The sequence below is a fragment of the Oryctolagus cuniculus genome, chromosome 20 (assembly GCF_964237555.1).
Source record: "Oryctolagus cuniculus chromosome 20, mOryCun1.1, whole genome shotgun sequence".
Lineage (NCBI taxonomy): Eukaryota > Metazoa > Chordata > Mammalia > Lagomorpha > Leporidae > Oryctolagus > Oryctolagus cuniculus.
In genome coordinates, this window is record NC_091451.1 from 43969985 (window position 1) to 43987506 (window position 17522).

General features: G+C 63.6%; 1 protein-coding gene across 4 annotated transcripts; it reads left to right on the top strand.

The window, feature by feature from the left end:
- Positions 1-881: 881 nt before the first annotated feature.
- Positions 882-17197, top strand: SLC25A47 (solute carrier family 25 member 47). 4 transcript variants are annotated; one of them, XM_008251452.4, is made up of 6 exons: positions 882-1688; positions 13284-13327; positions 13596-13667; positions 14801-14910; positions 15804-16098; positions 16329-17197. In XM_008251452.4, exons 1-6 carry the CDS (start codon positions 1624-1626, stop codon positions 16607-16609), a joined length of 867 nt encoding a protein of 288 aa, XP_008249674.3. In that variant the 5' UTR covers positions 882-1623; the 3' UTR covers positions 16610-17197. The 4 variants fall into 4 exon arrangements, with proteins under 4 accessions (XP_008249674.3, XP_051686805.2, XP_051686806.2 ...); XM_051830845.2 differs by lacking the exon at positions 882-1688 and adding an exon at positions 11545-11717; XM_051830846.2 differs by lacking the exon at positions 882-1688 and adding an exon at positions 11657-11717 and having other exon boundaries at positions 14801-14983.
- Positions 17198-17522: the final 325 nt, after the last annotated feature.

Below are 17522 nucleotides of genomic sequence, written 5' to 3' on the forward strand. Positions count from 1 at the left end.
AGGCAGCAGCCACGCCACATCACCGGCCCCTCCGCGAGCTTCCTGAAGAACACCTCCCCTTACCGTAGGGGTGGCCCAGGTGTGTGTGGCTGTGTCTGGGTGAGGCCTGGTGACACAGAAGCCAGAGGACGCCCGCGCTGTCCTAGGTGTTTTCTGGAACTCGTGGGATCTAAGTAGCATGTTCGTTAAACAGACACCCAAACCCCAGGTCTGCTGACTCCGCTCCAGCGCTCATGAGGCTGGTGGGCCCCGAACTAGGGTCTGGAGGCCTGGGCCTCTACCCCAGCTGGATACCTCGGGCAGCAGGTGTGGGGAAGGGGGTGCGGGTGGGTGGGCCCCGGTGGGCCCCGGTCCACCAGTCCAGAGCCACAGTGGGCAGGAGTGGGCTGTGGGGACACTCGGATGAGGTGACCGAGCCCTCCTGGGGCCACCTGCGGCCGGAGACTGAGCTGCCTGCAGTTAATGTGATCCGCTCCCTGCAGCAGCTGTCCTGACCGGGGACCTGAGTAGGGCCTGGCACACAGTAGGCACCGCACACTCCGGCTTCAGAAAGCCCCCTGGCGGATGCCCTGGGAGCAGGGAGAACTTGGAGCTGGTGCGGGCTTGGGGGCAGCCAGCGCTCTGGCCGGGTTCTGTTAGGTTTGGAGATGGGGTCCCATGGGTGGGAACAGTGGAGGAGCAGGCCCTGGGCCCGGGAGCACCCACCCCAAGGGCAGGGCCCGCTGAAGGGGCTTGGGGGGCATCCAGGAAGGGGTGCGACGCTCAGCAAAGCCGCCTCTCCCCCACGGCCTCACTCGGGTGCACGGTGCTTGTTAGGAAAATGGCGCAGTCTTATCTATGGCGCGATCTGCACCCTGATTTACATCCTAGGCCCTAGCCCGGCCACCATTTCTGGCAGCCTGGTGACCACATGGCCCGACCGCTGTGGTCAAGCCCCACCCCATCCTAATGGGATTCGCTGCTCCTGCTTCCCCGCCCGCCCTCGGGCAAAGTTTTAAAAGGGCCTGTGCCTGACCACGGGGCTCTCTCGTCTCTCTCTCCTCTCCTCGCTCTCTTGTCCACTCCCTCTCTCTCTGCTCTCTTGCCCACTCCCTCTCTCTCTGCTCTCTGCTCCTCTTCTCTCTCTCTCACTCCCTCTCTCCTCTCTTTTCCCTCTTCGCCCCTCCCCTCCGGTCTGCTGGGTGTCCCCCAATAAGCCCTTTTCCTTACTCCGGTGCTTGGTGTGTTTTGTGACAGCTAACAGTGCTGGGGCGCAGACAGACAGGGGTCCCTGACCTCGTGGTGGCGGAGGGAAGGCCAGAAAGGAGGGAAGAGGGTGTGGCCAAGCAAACGAATCCCGGATGCCTCGTCCGGTGCCGCGTGCTTACGTCAGCGTTCAGAGCCTGTTGCTTTGTTTCATTTCCTGGAGATACAATGACAGCACAGAGTGTGCTTTTTCAAACCTCTGGTTCCTCGCAGTCCCTGACCCCCGTGCCAGGGGAGGCCGCCTTGCAGGCCCGAATCCAGCCCGGAGGGGGACAGCCAAGGGGGCGGGACTTCACGGGTCCGTCGGGAGGGGAGGTTTGATTTTGCACAGCTTTGTGATCTCCTACGCAAGACAGACTCGGTGCAGAGAAGCCAGCAATGCCAGCGGTCGGTCGGAAGGAGGAGGAAGTCGCCTCCGAGCTCGCCACCCTGCAGTGTGTGAGGTGAGCGGCGGGAGGCTGGGAGCCCCGGGCGGGCGCAGAACGGGGAGCTGCGCTGCGCTGGGAGGCTGAAGCGCCCGCTGGGGCAGGGGCAGGAGCGCAGGGCAGGGGCTGGGGCGAGCACCGCTGCAGCCCTGCGCTGGGAGCCACCCGAACAGGTTGCAAAGCTGGGGTGAGGCTGGCGCCGTCAGCGGGTCTCACTCAGGGTAGAACCCAAACTCAGAGCCACGGCTTCCGAGGCCCACAGTGGCCTGGCCACGGTCTCGCCTCTCTCACCTTCCAGCACTCCCATGCTCTGCACAGGGCCCCATGGCTCAGGGCCTTTGCGTGGGCTGCAGGTCCCTGCTCGGTGCTCAGCTCCTCAGAAGGGCTTGGCTGACCCTCTGCTGTGGTCTTAATGCCTGGGTGTCCCCCAAAGACCCCTGCGTCAAAACCCTGACCCCCCACAGTGGGTGATGGTGCTAAAAAGAGGGCCCGTGGGGGCTGGGTGGGTTTTGAAGACAGAGCCCATTTGTAAGAGATCTCAGCGCCTGCCCCAGGCCCGTGAACAGGAAGCGAGCTGTCTGTGGACACCAGCACCTTGAGCTTGGACTTTCCAGTGTCCAGGAAAAGAGGCAAAGACGCAGCGGGTGGTGGCAGGTTCCAGAAATGGCTGTTTCGTTTACCACCATTTCCTCAAATGCAGTTCTAGAATGAAAAACCTCAGAAACTGCCCACCCGTGTTGGGCTGCTGGCCTCGGAGGGGTGGAGCCAGGGTGATGTGGGGGGTGCGGCTGGGGCGGGGAGCTGCCCTGGGAAGTGGGCCTGGCCTGTGGTCAGCTCTGACTTGGAAGCAGGGTCACCAGTGCAGGCACAGGCGAGCAGGCAGCCCCAGGGCCCAAGCCCGTCCTGCGGTGCCGCCGTGGCCGCTGCTGGACCTCGGGCTGGAGTGGGTGCAGACTCCCTGGCTGCGTGTCCCCCGGAGCTTCCTGTGCCCCTCAAGTGGCGTCCGTGAGATGGGCTGGTGGGGGTGGGGGGCTGTCGGGGCCGGTCAGGCAGGGGAGGGCCCAAGTTGGAGCCAGCAGAAGCCTGGCCCTGGGCAAGGTGCCATGGCTGTGCAGGAAGTGCAAGAGTTAATTTAATCCACTGAAGTGCTGGGGAGTTCCTGAGGGTGTCTTCAGGGGTCCCAGATGGGGGCTTGGTGAGGAGGGCTGTGTGGAGGCCTGGTACTGGCTCCGCCCCATGCACCTTGTCTTGCCATCTGGGTCCCTAGTGGGAAGCTTGGATTGGGTTCCTGGCCCTTGCAGAAACCAGTGGCTGAGAGCTCACTCTGTCTCAAATAGAAAATCATTTAGTGGGGCGGGTGCCATGGCACAGTGGGTTAAGCCGCCGGCTGCAGTGCTGGCATCCCATACGGGTGCTGGTTCAAGTCCCGGCTGCTCTGCTCCCGATCCAGCTCCCTGATAGTGCACCCTGGGAAGCAGCAACCGATGACCCAAGGCCCCCCCTGCCACCATGTAAGAGACCCAGAACAAGCTCCTGGCTCCTGGCTTCGGATCGGCCCAGCCCTGGCCATTGTGGCCATTTGGGGAGTGAACCAACAGATGGAAGATCTCTCTCTCTCTCTCTCTCTCTCTGTCTGTCTGTCTCTCCTCTCTCTCTCTATAACTCTGATTTTCAAATAAATTTTTTTAAAAAATTAAAAAATCAAAAAGTAAATAGGAGTCATGTGCATTTATCTGCAGCCTCCGGCCCACTTGTGGGAGCAGCTGTGCCCCCAGCTGCCCCCCCCACCCGAGGCCCCCATGGCCACCCTTCTTTCCTCTTCCTGGAGTTTGGTCAGCCCAGCCTTGCCACCAGCTGTGTGGGCTCCAAAGCTCCCAGTTTCCCCTCGGGCCACCCACCTCTTGGTCCACCGTGGGCCCCTTTGCTCTGTGCCATTCAGAACCGGCTTGGCCTTTGAGGGGCCAAGAGGGTGGAGGGAAGCTCGGGCCAGATCACCAGGCAACTCAAGATGGGGACCGGTAAAAATAGACAGAGGGAAAGTGATTCTCGAGTAAAAATAGAGCTCGAGGGGCCTGCCCAGGGCTGCCCCAGAGCAGGAAGGCCACGGAGGTGCTCCCCTGCGAGGGTGGGGCCTCTGCTCAGGACGGCAGGGCAGTCGCTGGGTCCCCTGCGTCATTCCAGGGGGGCGCGCGGACGAGCAGGCTGTCCCAGGTCCACAGCTGGGTCCATGCAAACAGCCACCTGAGGGCAGTGTGCCCCCGCCTGGGCTGGGGCTGGAGTGCCGCTAAGCTGGGGACAGGCAGCAGAGGGAGGGCAGCTGGCCCGAGGACAGGGTTAGTGAGCCAGGAGGCAAGTCCAGGCGGGACTTGGCCGGGGCCGGATAGGGTGCTGGGCGGGGCTGGGTTGGGCTGGGCTGGGAAGCCCCAGAGACGGTCAAAGGAGGTCCAATCCCAGAAGCCAGGAGCCCTGTGGGTGCTTGGCCCAGAGCCTCCTGTGGGTGGGAGGGGTCTTCTCTTCTCTGCCCCACCTGGGGCACCCCAAGGGCCGCATCCTGGGCCAGCCCCTCTTCTGCCTCCTGCCCACAGCTTTAGGCTCTGCCCCCCAGAGTCCCCACAGCAGGGCTGTCCTCAGCCTCCCGTGCCTGCCTCCCAGGCCTTTGTTTCCCAGGACCGGGTCTTGCTGGTGCCTTGTTGTCCAGTGTCCCCTGCACCCTGTCCAGCGTCCCCTGCACCCTGTCCAGCATCCCTGAGCGCTGTTGGTGCCAGGCCTGGCCAGCAGGGGGCCCCAGCGAGCCTGCCCTCAGCCTTGGCACCTGTGCCTTCCCTGCAGGTCCTCTTGCCTGGACTCTTGTCTCCCCAGCTCCCCCCGCCACCTGCCCTGGCTCAGGGGCCGCCCCGGCGCCATGCGTCCTGGGCTCCCAGGTGTCCCAAGTCCTCCTGCGGTTCTGACTGGCCTTTCAGCCTCTCCCAGCCACCCCTCCCTGAAGCCTCTGCGTCAGCCCCAGGCCGAGCCGCACCTCGGGCTCACCACGGTTGTGTTTGTGCTCCTGGCTGCCCTCGAATTCTTCCATCTCCCCTGCACACACACACACACACCCCTCCCCTCTAGAGAGTTAGGCTGGACCAGGGGACCGGTGCGGAAGCTGGGGCCGGCGCACAGCAAGGCGTGGGGTCCTGAGCTCTGGGGGGAATCAGGCCATGTTATGAGGACACACACGGGGGATCCGGGGGGCAAGGAACTGAGGTGACCCAGCCCAGGCCTGACTGCGGCCTGGTGACGGGTCCTGAGTCAAAGCCCTCAGCACGTCTGTCCCGCAGACACCGTGAGATAACATGTTCCACCCACGCGGGGCAGGCGCTCGGGCTAATGGTTGAGCCGCTGCTCGGGGAACCTGCGCCCCCTATCAGAGAGGCAAGGATCGAGTTCTGCATCCTCTTCCAATCCCAGCCCCCGCTGATGAGCCTGGAACAGCAGGTGACGGCCCGAGTGCTCGGGTCCTGGCCAGCCGTGTGGGAGACCCAGATGGAGTTGGGGGCACCTGACCTTAGCATTGCCCAGCCTGGCTGTTGTGGGCATTTGGGGAATGAACCAGCAGATGAAAGATCTCTCTCTCTCTCTCTCTCTCTTTCTGTCTTTCCCTCTCTCAGTATGACTCTATCTTGCAAATAAATAAATAAGACTTTAGAAAAAATCGGGGGCCAACATTGCGGCATAGCGGGTAAAGCCTCTGCCTGCAGCATCAGCATCCCATGTGGGCACCGGCTTGAGTCCCGGCTGCTCCACTTCTGACCCAGCTCCCTGCTGATGTGCCTGGAGAGGCCACGGAAGGTGGCCCGAGGGCTTGAGCTCCTGGGTCCTGGCAGGCTCGAAAGAAGCTCCTGGCTCCTGGCTTTCGCTTGGCGCAGCCCTGGCTGTTGTGGCTATTTGGGGTGTGAACCAGCGGATGTCTGTGTCTCCTCCTCTCTCAGTAACTCTGCCTTTCAAATAAATAAAAAATACAACTCAAAAAAATTATTGTAGGCCCAGCATTGCAGTGCGGCAGGTTGAACAGCTGTACCCCCGTCAGAGCGCCAGTTTGAGTCCCGGCTGCTCCGCTTCCGATCCAGCTCCCTGCCCGGAGATCAAGCACTTGACCCCCTGCCACCATTCCAGATGGAGCTCCAGGCTTCAGCCTGACTTAGAGCTGCTGTTGTGGGCATTTGGGGCGCGAGCCAGCAGATGGACGCTCTCTCTCTCCACCCCCCTCTTTGGGGCTCTTGCAAATAAGTGAATAAACCTCTTATATACTGGGGTGGGTATTTAAGGTGTGCATCATGGTGCTAAGGGCCCAGAGACAGGAACGAGAGCTCTGGGGTGAAGTGAGCACCCCCACCCTCCAACAGAGTCGCCCACTTTTTTGCTTGTGTGGCAAGACCAGCGAAAACCTCCGCTTCTAGCAGGAATCCCACGCAGCGCGATCCTGGTGCCCAGGATCCAGGCTCTCCCATCCTGCGGACCTGCTGCCTGCTGGGTCTTTGAGCTGCTAAGTTCTGGAGAGATTTGCGTCACGGCAGCGGACAGCTAGTACACTCTCCAGCCGGCCGAGGGCTGCAGGCGGGTGACGGGCGCTGTGGTTATCTCCGGACCCCAGTGCCTGGAGGAAGGAAGGAAGGAAGGAAGGAAGGAAGGAAGGAAGGAAGGAAGGAAGGACTGACAGACACCTGATCAGATAGGGGAGGGCCTGGGGTCTGGCTGGGGTCAGAGGTCACGCAGTGCAGCTGACCCAGGCCCAGGACAAGTGGCCCTCTTGGCCCTTGAAGCTGGCCGCCTCTGCACTTGAGGACAGAGCCTGAGGGGCCGGAAATGTGCCCAGAAGGGGTTGGGTGCCTGGGAACCATGAAGAGACAAGGCCAGGGCCAGGCCGGCAGGGGCTGGCCCAGGTCCCCTGCTTCCTTCTGGCCTCTGATAACCACAGCAGCTGTCAGATGGGGAAACTGAGGCACAGGAGCCGAGTGAATGGCTGAGGCGTCCTGCGTGGCAGAGCGGGCCTCGGCTCTCAGGTGTGTGCGGAAGTCTCACCTGTGCATCCCCTCCGGGCCGCGGGGTCCTTGGGTACCACGGGTGGGGGCAGGAGGTTGGGGTCAACGCTGTGACAGCTCAGTGGGCAGGCAGCCACAGGACGCCTGCCCTGTGCTCGTTCCCAGCGGGGAGGATGCAGGGGTGCCTGGCAGGGGCAGGGGGCGGGGCTTGAGCTCTGAGCTGTGTCCTGGGACCCAGGCCCCAACCCCCAAGGGAGTCAGAGGGAGGCCCGGGCAGTGTCAGCTGCAGAACCGGGGACATCATTCAAACCCAAGCAGAATGGGGCAGGAGCGAGCCTAGCACGGGGGGCTGGCTGTCCCCTTCCCCAGATGAAGACCTGAGGCTTGGGGAAGTCAGGGGGTGACTGGGAGAGAACTGGGGCTCCTGGCCATGCCCATTCTCGCCCAGGAGCCCCACTGTCTGCAAATGCCGGGAACACCAGTGCCCGCCTGGGCCCCACGGCCAGGACCCAGGCTCTGGTCATTCCACCGCCCCCTCTGCCCCTCCAGGTCCAGTCACTACAGGCAAAGCCCATTACAATAAGAACTGCACAGGAGGCGCCAGCACTGTGATTCAGAGGGTTAAAGCCCTGGCCTGGCTGGCGCCGCGGCTCACTAGGCTAATCCTCTACCTGCGGCGCCGGCACCCCGGGTTCTAGTCCTGGTCCGGGCACCGGATTCTGTCCCGGTTGCCCCTCTTCCAGGCCAGCTCTCTGCTGTGGCCCCGGAGTGCAGTGGAGGATGGCCCAAGTGCTTGGGCCTTGCACCTGCGTGGGAGACCAGGAGAAGCACCTGGCTCCTGGCTTCGGATCAACGTGATGTGCTGGCCGCAGCGCGCCAGCCACGGCGGCCATTGGAGGGTGAGCCAATGGCAAGGGAAGACCTTTCTCTCTGTCTCTCTCTCTCACTGTCCACTCTGCCTGTCAAAAAAATAAAAAATAAGTAAAATAAAATAAAGCCCTGGCCTGCAGTGCCGGCATCTCACATGGTTGCCTGTTCTAGTCCTGACTGCTCCTCTTCCGATCCAGCTCTCTGCTATGGCCTGGGAAAGCAGTAGAAGATGGCCCAAGGCCTTGGGCCCCTGCACCCACATGGGAGGAGACCTGGAAGAAGCTCCTGGCTCCTGGCTTCTGATCGGCGCAGCTCCGGCCATTGCTGCCATCTGGGGAGTAGATGGAAGACCTCTCTGTCTCTATCTCTGTGCAACTCTGTCTTTCAAATAAATAAAACAAAATCTTTTGTTGTTGTTGTTTTTAGATTTATTTTATTTATTTGAAAGACAAAGGTACAGAAAGAGGTAGAGACAGAGGGAGCGATACAGACAGAGTGAGAGGTCTTCCACCCGCAGGTTCACTCCCTAGATGACCGCAATGGCTGGAGTTTCGCCGATCCGAAGCCAGGGGCCAGGGGCCAGGGGCCAGGAGCTTCTTCCAGGTCTCCCACGTGGGTGCAGGGGCCCAAGGCCTTGGGCCATCATCCACTGCTTTTCCAGGCCATAGCAGAGAGCTGGATCGGAAGAGGAGCAGTCGGGACTAGAACCGGCGCCCACGTGGAACGCTGGCGCTTCAGGCCAGGGCTTTAACCTGCTGCACCACAGCGCCGGTCCCAATAAAATAAAATCTTAAAAAGAAAATGGCGCAGGAGACATTTCCAGAAACGTGCCCCGAGGGTACACCGAGGCCCCGCCCTGCGATTCCTGCGGCACCTCCTGTAACCAGCCAGGTGTGCCGGCCATGGGATTCAGCCCTGATGGCCACGTTTACAGGGTGCCCTCTGGGTGCGGCTCCAGAGCCCCTCAGCCACTGGCACTCTGGGTATTAGGCAGAGAATGTCCATTTTATAGATGAGGAGACCGAGGCCCCGGCCCCACAGCAGAGTAAGGGCTGGGTCCATGCTGCCTGGCTCTGAGCCGCTGACCACTAGAGCCGGCTCTGTGGCAGCCCAGGGTGCTGTGGGCGGGCGCGAGAAGGCTGTGGGCCCCAGGCATCCAGGGGCAAGGCACCGAGACTTGCTGATAGGGAAAGCAGGCCGGCGGCAAATGACCTTTTAAAGAGTGCGTTGGTGCCAGCACTGTGGCACAGCAGGTTAAAGCACCGGCCTGCAATGCCGACATCCCGGTTCGAGTCCCGGATGCTCCATTTCCGATCCAGCTCTCTGCTGTGACCTGGGAAAGCAGAAGATGGCCCAAGTCCTTGGGCCCCTGCACCTGTGTGGGAGACCCAGAAGAAGCTCCTGGCTCCTGGCTTTGGATCAGCTCAGCTCTGGCTGATGTGGCCATTTGGGGAGTGAACCAGCAGGTGGAAGACCTCTTTCTTTCTCTCTCTCGCTCTCTCTCTGGCTCTACCTCTCTTTGTAACTCTGTCTTTCAAATAAATAAAATTAATCTTAGAAAAAATAAATAAAAAGTGCATTAGGCCCTTGGAGGGTCCCCTTGGTCTTTAGGGCCCAGCACCCTGTGGGAGCTGAGGGGTGTAACAGCCCGTCCTGGGCCCAGTCCTGCCCCTTCCAGGCGACGCTTTCTAGCCTCCGTCTCCCCTGTCTGTCCCCCGTCCACATGCCCATCCACCCCCTCGTCTCTCACTGACCTCTCACAGAGAGAGACAGGGAGAGACAGAGTGAGATTTTTCCATCTGCTGGTTCACTCCCCAGATGGCTGCAATGGCCAGGGCCGGGCCATGCCAGAGCCAGGAGCTTCATCCGGTCTCCCACATGGGTGACAGGGACCCAAGCACTTGGACCACCTTCTGCTGCTTCCCCAGGCCACAGCAGAGAGCTGGATCAGAAGTGGAGCAGTCGGGTCTCGAACCAGCGCCCATATGGGATGCCGGTGCCGTAGGCTGGCCTTGACCCACTGTGACACAGCAAAGGCCCCGATCCATTTTCTCAGGCCCCGTGCTGGGTGTCGCGGGCGTGGCGACAAAACCACAGGGCCCTGCAGCTGAGGAGGAAGTGGTGAGAGCCGCACGGAGCAGCCTGAACAGCGACCAGCGTGCCGGCAGAGCGGGCGAAGCTGCCGCCTCCAGGCCAGCACCCCGTCGGACCAGCAGTTCCACGGCCTGAGTGTTTGGGTTCCTGCCACTCATGCGGGAGTCCCAGCTGGAGCTCCGGGCCCCTGGCTTCAGCCCGGCCCAGCGCTGGCTGCTGTGGCCATCTGCGGAGTGGGCCAGTGGATGGAAGACCTGTCTCTTTTCTCTCTCCCTTTCTTTCTCTGTCACTCTTTCCCTTTCGAAAAGGTAAATAAATATTGGGAAAAACAACAACAGTGCGAACAGCGAGGTGACCTTTTTTCTATTTGTGTCGTGGAAAGGGAGCAAAGTCTGGCCATGTTTGCTCAGGGGACAAAGGGCAGGGAAAGTTGGCTGCGGTGACCTTGTCCCGGATGTCACCTCCTCGAGCTGCTGCAGTGCCCCCGCCCTGCCTGGTTCTCTCATCGGCACTTGGGCCCTCCGATATCCTCTGTGTCTTATTGTTGGTCCATCGGTCTCGCCTGCCTCCCTGCCTCCCTCCCCTGGCGGGACCACTGTCTTCGGTGTGCACAGTGCGTCTCAGTGCCTGAAGCCCAGCGGCAGAGGGGCAGCACCGAGGGCCGTCCAGGGCTGGTGACAGCCCGTGCCCTGCAGATGGATGGTGACGGATGGGAGTGTGACTTGAAGGTGGCTGGCCACAGGAGATGGTGGCTCTCTCGACATAGGGGTCAGGGAGACAGGTGCCGGGGCCCGGTGGCACCTCCTGTGTTGGACACTGCGGGAAATGGTGCTAAACGGGGCCCCAGTGCTTTTAGGTGGGCAACGGCTCCACGTTCCCACACCGTTCAAGGCACAGGCTTCTCAAAATAGCATCTGCGGGGCCGGTGCTGTGGCCTAGCGGGTGAAGCCGCCGCCTGTAGTCCCATGTGGGCACTGGTTCGAGTCCCAGCTGCTCCACTTGCTACCCCGCTCTCTGTTGTGGCCTGGGAAGGCAGTGGAAGATGCCCAAGTCCTGGGCCCGGAAGAAGCTCCTGGCTCCTGGCTTCAAATGGGCTCTGCCCTGGCCGCCGTGGCCACCTGGGGAGTGAACCAGCAGATGGAAGATCTCCCTGCCCCCACTTCTTTCTCTCTCTGCCTCTGCCTCTCTGGAGCACTGCCTTTCAAATCAATCAATCAATCAATCAATCAATCAATCAGTATCTGCAACCGACCCTGAGTCCCCGCTGCTCTTGCCAGCCCTGATTGGCCTCCATCCTTCCAGACCCAGTGCTTCTTTGAACGTGGCCCTTGCACCTGGCTGCCACGCCCACAGGCCACGTCCGGCAGGAGCGGGGGCGCTGGGAGACAGGCCACGCCTGGCAGGAGTGGGGGCGCTGGGAGACAGGCCATGCCCGGCAGGAGTGGGGGCGCTGGGAGCCGGGGGCTGTGAGAGGCAATGCTGGGGTTGCACGCAGGCAGCATGGCTCCTCACCCGACACTGAGCCGCGTCTCTGTCCAGGCCGGGAGGGGCATCGGGATCCTCCCAGGAAGGGCTACTCCCTGCCCTCTGGCCCCTGCGTGGCAGCTGGCACGGCCCACACTGTGTTCGTCAGGGGTGCTGACCCCTAGGCAGCGCTTGGCCTGTTCAAGGCCAGTGCATCAGAGGACAGAAACACACGCGGACACGTGGCCTCCTGCCCCTGGGGCCCCGCCAGGGGACCACGCACAGTCAGCAGCTGCCCCTCACTCTGTCCTCTGGGGGACTGTGCTGAGCTCCCTGGAGGCCCGCAGAGTGACGACCACCAAGACAGGGCTGCCAGCATCGGGGCTTCCCTGTGCAGCCGGCATCTGCGTTCCTGGGGCTGCGCGGCCAGCTGGACAGCAGCCATGTGTGCCAGGGGGCACTGGCTCCATGGTGGACATGGCCTCTCCCCAAACAGCTTCCCCGCGGGGGCCCGGCTGCCAGCTTCGTCAGTCCTGAACCAGCAGCCCTGGGGACATGGAGACAGAGCTGGGCGGAGCGGACGGCAGCATGGGGCCAGCAGGTGGAGAGGGTGATGGATGAGCCGGGGGCCCAGCTGGGGGGGGGCGGGCTGGTGCTCGCAGGGACTCTCCTGCTGCCGCCGTGACCTTTCACACACTTCCGCTGTGTCGGGGGGGGGGGGGGCTGGGACTATGGATCTTCAGGGTGAGGGAGCCCAGCCACGTGCCACGTGGGTGTGGGCATCGACCGTGGCTTCCAGGAAGCCTTCGCCTGGGCCTGGGTTCCCGCGGCCTGGGCCCTGCCCCGCCGCACGGCTATTTAAGGACTGAGGGAGTGGGGGAGCTGGAGGCCACCTCGGCGGTGGCAGCGGATCCGAGCTCACGGCAGCCAGACACGAGGCCGCTCCTCACACTGTCCATGGATTTTGTTGCTGGGGCTTTTGGAGGTGACTGGCTGGGGCCGTGGGCCCGGGAGGGCAGGGGCAGGCCAGGCCGGGTGTCCCGCAGCAATCGGTGGCCAGGCCCCAGAAGGCCATGCAGGCTGGGAGGAGGAAGAGGTTCCTTGGAGCAGGGGCCACACGGGGGTGGGGGGTGGCCGCTCTGCTGGGGTGGCCCAGGAGTGGGGGCCGCCTGGAGGCAGGGGGTTGTCGCTGTTGAGTCCTTGGCGTGGGGAGGAGTGACTGAATCCTGGGAGGGCAGGCTGATCTCGCGGTGGGGGACAGCCAGGCCCTGAGGAGAGGGGACCCAGCGTGGGGAGGCTCAGCAGGTCCCAGAGGTGGCAGGATGAGGCCTGGGGCCTGCGGCAGGGACTCGGCTGGGCAGAGGCTGTGGGGGCCTGGCAGCCCGGGGCCCGCGTGCCTGCCGCTGCCTCTGGCACCGGCTGCTGAGGCCACCCTCTGCTGGTTAAACTGTTTTCCCTCTGGGGAGGGGGCTCCTTGCGAAAGAGTGGCCCGAGAGATAAGCGCCACAGATCCTGCCGCCTCCCGGGTCTGGCCTGCTCTGTCACACAGCCGCGGGCAGCCCAGCCACCCTCTGGCAGCAGCGTGGGTGTGGGGAGGGAGGCAGCCCGAGCCCCGGGAAGAGGTCTGAGGCCGGCCTCTGCCCTGGACGCGAGCACTCACAGGGGACGCTCGGAGGGGGCACTTCCTCCCCTGAGACCACACGGCCAGGAAGTGCACCTGGGCCCCGGGACACAGATCTGGGCCTGCCATCAAGGACAGCATGTATGGGACAGCAGCAAGGCCACGTGACACGCGGGCGCGCCCAGAACAGCCTCCAGGGCTTTGACGGTCAAGCAGGAGTCCGGGGAGACATAGGCCAGGGTGGACGAGGCCCAGTCCCAGGCTCAGGCTGTGCCTCCTGGCTCTCGGCCAGCGAGGGCCAGTTGGGAGCCTGAGGGCCAAGGCCGAGGGCAGGAGAGACGGCTGGGCAGGCAGGGGGCACCCGACACTCAGTTTCCCCTCTGCGGAGCAGGGCCCCTCTTGGGCCTGGCGAGCCCTGGTGCGGAAGGGGAGCTGGAGGCGGGATCCCGTCAGGGTGCGCCCTCCCCCGCTCCTCCTTGCGTGAACCGCGCTCCAGCGGCTGGCCCAGCGGGCGCTCCTCACCGGGGGCCCCTCCTTTCCTTGCAGGCATCTGCGGAGTTGCTGTGGGCTACCCCCTGGACACGGTGAAGGTGAGGCAGCAGCCCGGTCCCGCCCCCACCCTGGCCCCTCTCCAGGCTTGCGCCACCAGTAGTGTGTCCTGTACCCCACTCCTGGCCGGAAGAACTTTCTAGAATATGAATCTGACACAGCCTTCCCCGTGGTCCTCGGGACCATGGCCGTCCCGAGTCCCCTCCCTGCCCTGCACACACGCCAGCTGGCGTGACTGCCCCGCCCCAGGCCTGCTGACCCAGCCCTGGGCCTGGAGCCACCCTTTTCTGAGGCCCACTTTGCCCTCAGGTCCTGATCCAGACCGAGTCCAAGCACACGGGCATCTGGCACTGCATCCGGGACACGTATCGCCGGGAGCGGGTAGGTGTGGGGCCGGGGTGGACACGTGGGGCCCGGGGTCCAGGCCTGAGGCTCCCCCGCCAGCCAGGGCCACAGCTCTCTCACCTTCCCAATGGGAATAGCCGCACCCGTCTCTGGATCCTCTGGGAGCCTGGACGGGGTATCCGGCACACGCAGCGGGTGGTGGCAGGGGAGACGGGCTAGAGCCGTTTCCTTTGTATTTTTATTTTTTTTTATATTTATTTATTTATTGGAGGTAAAATAGCAAGGTTTACTAGGGAAGGGACATCCGTAAGGACGGATAGGCACCTCTCCAGACAGAGCCTGAGAGACTGGGGGGTGGGGGTGGAGGAAGGAGTGAGGTTACATGGTTGAGTAGAGAGATTACACCTGACCAGGCCAGGCGGGCAGCTCAGCAGAGAGGCAGAGGGCTGAGCGCCATTTTTATTTTTATTTTTTTAAAAAGGCTGAATTAGAGAGAGAGAGAGAAATCTTCCATTCACTGGATTACTCCCCAGATGGTCCCCCATGTGGGTGGCAGGGGCCCAAGCACTTGGGCCATCTCCGGCTGCCTTCCCAGGTGCATTAGCAGGGAGCTGGATTGCAAGTGGAGCAGCTGGGGCTCGAACCTGGGCCCATAAGGGATGCCGGCACCACAGGCAGGCAGCCGCGTAACCCGTTGCGCCATAACGCTGGCCCCGGCCCTGGCCCTGGGACTTTTGAAGGTCAGGGGCAGGCCACGTGGTGTTCTGTCCCCACTCGCGCAGGGCACTCCTTGAAGCTCTGCTCTGTGGAGTGGACAGGCGGCTTAGGGTCCAGCCTCCAGCCCAGTTCAGAGAGGGACTTGGTTCATTTCCCAAAGTGAACTTGGGGCTCGGAGCAGCCAGGGCTCAGGTTGGGGAACAAGAGCAACAGCAGGCCTCGCGGGTCCATGGTCACCACACCCCTGGCCCTGGACCCCTCCATCCCTCACCGCGACCCTGCAAGTTGAGTATTAGTGTCCCCCCCGGTCCCTGCCCTGCTTCAAGTGGTGCCCAGGCTGCCGGTGACTTGGGAAGACCTTGACCGCTGCAGTCCCTGGCCCCAGGGCGGGGTGGCTGGGGCAGCCACTCCTCCAGGCTGGCGCCAGGCCTAACACAGGCCCTGTCCACCAGGTGTGGGGCTTCTACCGGGGCCTCTCGCTGCCCGTGTGCACGGTGTCCCTGGTCTCATCCGTGTCTTTTGGCACCTACCGCCACTGCCTGGCCCACATCTGCAGGATCAGGTACGGTCGCGCTGACGCCAAGCCTGCCAAGGCCGACATCACGCTCTCGGGATGGGCCTCCGGCATTGTCCGTGTGAGTGGGGGCTGATACGGGGGCCTGGGAGAGCCTGAGGGAGGTCTGAGGGGGACCAAGGCTAGCAGAAGGCAGCATCGCCAGGAGCGGCCCCAGCTACCCCTCCTCTCGGTGCCTGGCGCACAAGGACTCAGCTGCCCCATCCAGCATCCCTGGGAGAGCCTGAGGGTCCCGGGGAGACGGGAGGTCAGCTGGAGGCCCAGGGAATCAGACTGGTGACCTCAGCTGGCCGGTGGGCTCTGTCTCCAGTGTGGGCACCACAATACCGGGACACAGTTGGCCACTGCCACGCACACACAGCATTGCTTTCTCCTCGGCTGTGCCTGGAGCACATGCCAGGCCCGGCCGACAGGTGCAGACCAGGTGAGGCCCGGGAGAGCTCCCTTGGGAGAGGCCTCTGAGCAGAAGGTGCCGAGAGCGGCAGATGGCGTGAGGAAGCAGTGACGCGTGCCACCCATGCCAGCGGCACACAGCCTGGTGGCCCGGCCAGTGGGGGTCTAGACCTCCAGGCTGGGCTCATGGTCCTGACTCACATTAGTTGAGTGGCCTTGGCCAAGGATGGAGTGAGGTCGTGGGCGTCCAACCCCGGCAGGGAGCCTGGCGTGGAACAGCCCCACCACGCGGCAGCTCCTGGCAGGCCTGGTGCCCCGTGCCGGGATAGACATGGCTGCTGTGGAGGGCGCCGACTTTGGCCTTGTGTGGGCAGAGCTGGCCTTGCACCCCATGCCGTCACAGCCCTTGGGCCAGCCCCCAGCCAGGTGCAGGGCCGTGCGGGCAGAGCTGCAGGCTTGGGCTCACCCCCACCTTCCGTCTGGCCCAGGTGTTCCTGACGTCGCCCACTGAGGTGGCCAAGGTCCGGCTGCAGACACAGACGACGCAGCGGCGGCCCTCAGCCTCCTGGCCCTCTGCTGCCCCTCCCGTGTGTCCAGGGCCTGGGCCCAAGTACCACGGCCCGCTGCACTGCCTGGCCACGGTGGCCCGTGAGGAGGGGCTGCGGGGCCTCTACAGGGGCAGCTCGGCCCTGCTCTTGCGGGACGGCCACTCCTTTGCCACCTACTTCCTCTCCTATGCCATTCTCTGTGAGCGGCTCAGCCCCGCAGGCCGGAGCCAGCCAGGTATGTGGGGGGTGAGGTCGGGCCGGGGGTGGGGTCAGTCCATGGGGAAGAGGGGGCGTAGGTGGAGCCACACACTCCTGGCCTGGGACTTGAACCCTGGTCCCCTAGGCATCACGAGGAGTCAGGGTCACGGTGTGGCCCTGGACGGGTCTTCCTGAGCCCCAGTGTCCCCACTGGCAAAGTGAGGGCAGGCTGCAGGGTGACGGGGGCGCCCCTGGTCTCTTCCGCAGATGTCTTGGGTGTGCTGCTGGCCGGAGGCTGCGCGGGGGTCCTGGCCTGGGCTGTGGCCACCCCCATGGACGTGATCAAGTCGCGGCTGCAGGCGGATGGGCAGGGCCAGCGGCGCTACCGGGGCCTCCTGCACTGCGTGGTGACCAGTGTGCGTGAGGAGGGGCCGCGCGTCCTCTTCAAGGGGCTGGCGCTCAACTGTTGCCGCGCCTTCCCCGTCAACATGGTGGTGTTCGCCGCCTACGAGGCCGCGCTGAGCCTCGCCCGGGGCCTGTCCACATAGTGGGGCCTGGGGCCCAGCGGGCTGTGTAGTCAGAGGTGGCCAAGGGGACAGTGGTTGGGCTCAGGGCCCCCACACGGCCTCACCTAGGACACCTGGAGAGCCGCCTGGGGTCCACCTGTGCCATCCCAGGGTCGGCCTGAGGGTCCCATGAGCCAGGGAGCGCGGGCTCCGATACGTGGAGTCATTTGTCCAACTGCTCTGCAGAGAACCCCTCTGCTCGACCAGCCGGCGGCATTCGGCATGGTCATTCGGTACTCACATCCCATCCAGCTCCCACTGTGTTCTGTGTGCTCCTCACGACTGTCCCCGTGGGGGCAGCTTGGCTGGTCTCCTGGCCACAGAGCAGGGCTGGGGAGCAGGGCGCCAGCGTGGTCGTGTGCCTGCACCAGACCAGCTTGTTCCTTGCCCCAGGCTGCTCCGGGGGCACGGCCGGGGCAGCTGTGCCCACCTGGGCTTGGGCTCTGGCAGGGGCCTGAGGCCACAGTCCTTGTGAGTTCTCGCCACGCACCCTCACTCTGCCTGTAGACGCTGTCCTGCCACACGCAGACCGGCAGGTCGGGGCTGATGTCAATAAAACATTGTGGTGGACGTTCGGGGTGTTGCTTCTTGGTGGTGGTGGTGTTGGTCTCCTCCTGCCTCCAGCTCAGCCTGACCGCCACGGGGGCCGTGGGCCTGGCTCTGCCAGCTCCCTTCCTGCTGACGACCCCCTGCAAACCCAGCGCAGCACTCGGGCTGCTGTGGCTGAGCTGCCCCTCCAGTGGGCACTGCAGGTGGGAGGGGCCAGGACCTCACACGGGTGGTCACTGCAGCCTGACGCCGGCGAGCGGACAGGTTCTCCCGCGAGGGAGAAGGGCTTGCCGAGGGCCACACAGCAGGGAGGGACAGGTGGGAGTCACCTGTGCTTCTGTGGCCA